The sequence below is a fragment of the Penaeus monodon genome, chromosome 32 (assembly GCF_015228065.2).
Source record: "Penaeus monodon isolate SGIC_2016 chromosome 32, NSTDA_Pmon_1, whole genome shotgun sequence".
In the NCBI taxonomy this organism is placed as follows: Eukaryota; Metazoa; Arthropoda; class Malacostraca; order Decapoda; family Penaeidae; genus Penaeus; species Penaeus monodon.
The window spans coordinates 6,071,917-6,072,163 of NC_051417.1; the positions used below are offsets into that span (position 1 = coordinate 6,071,917).

A 247-nucleotide genomic window follows, 5' to 3' on the forward strand; every position below is an offset into this window, starting at 1 on the left:
CTCCATCAATCTATAGTCTTCGAGACAAACAAACAAAAACCTATATGGCTATAAAGGTATGTATAATTAAAGAACGGCTTCCCGTAGAATATTACTTCCGTACAACAGCACCCTGTTCCTAATCAATAATAATCACAGGGAATCATTGCCCTATGAAAAGCAAAACATGTGACCATTTCTTCATTTATTTTCACAGGAGGAGAGACCGATTCCTGAACCGAAGGCTGGAGGTAAGGTAGTCGTTTTA

At 38.5% G+C, this 247-nt stretch overlaps 1 protein-coding gene across 1 annotated transcript in view; it reads left to right on the forward strand.

Annotated features, from left to right (window-relative positions):
* The window catches only part of LOC119593389 (sorbitol dehydrogenase-like), an 18,464-nt gene that overhangs the window by 625 nt on the left and 17,592 nt on the right, over positions 1-247 (forward strand). Inside the window, exon 2 of the mRNA XM_037942317.1 lies at positions 197-230. Coding sequence (XP_037798245.1) covers positions 197-230 — 34 coding nt within the window. The remainder of the gene's footprint in view (positions 1-196; positions 231-247) is intronic.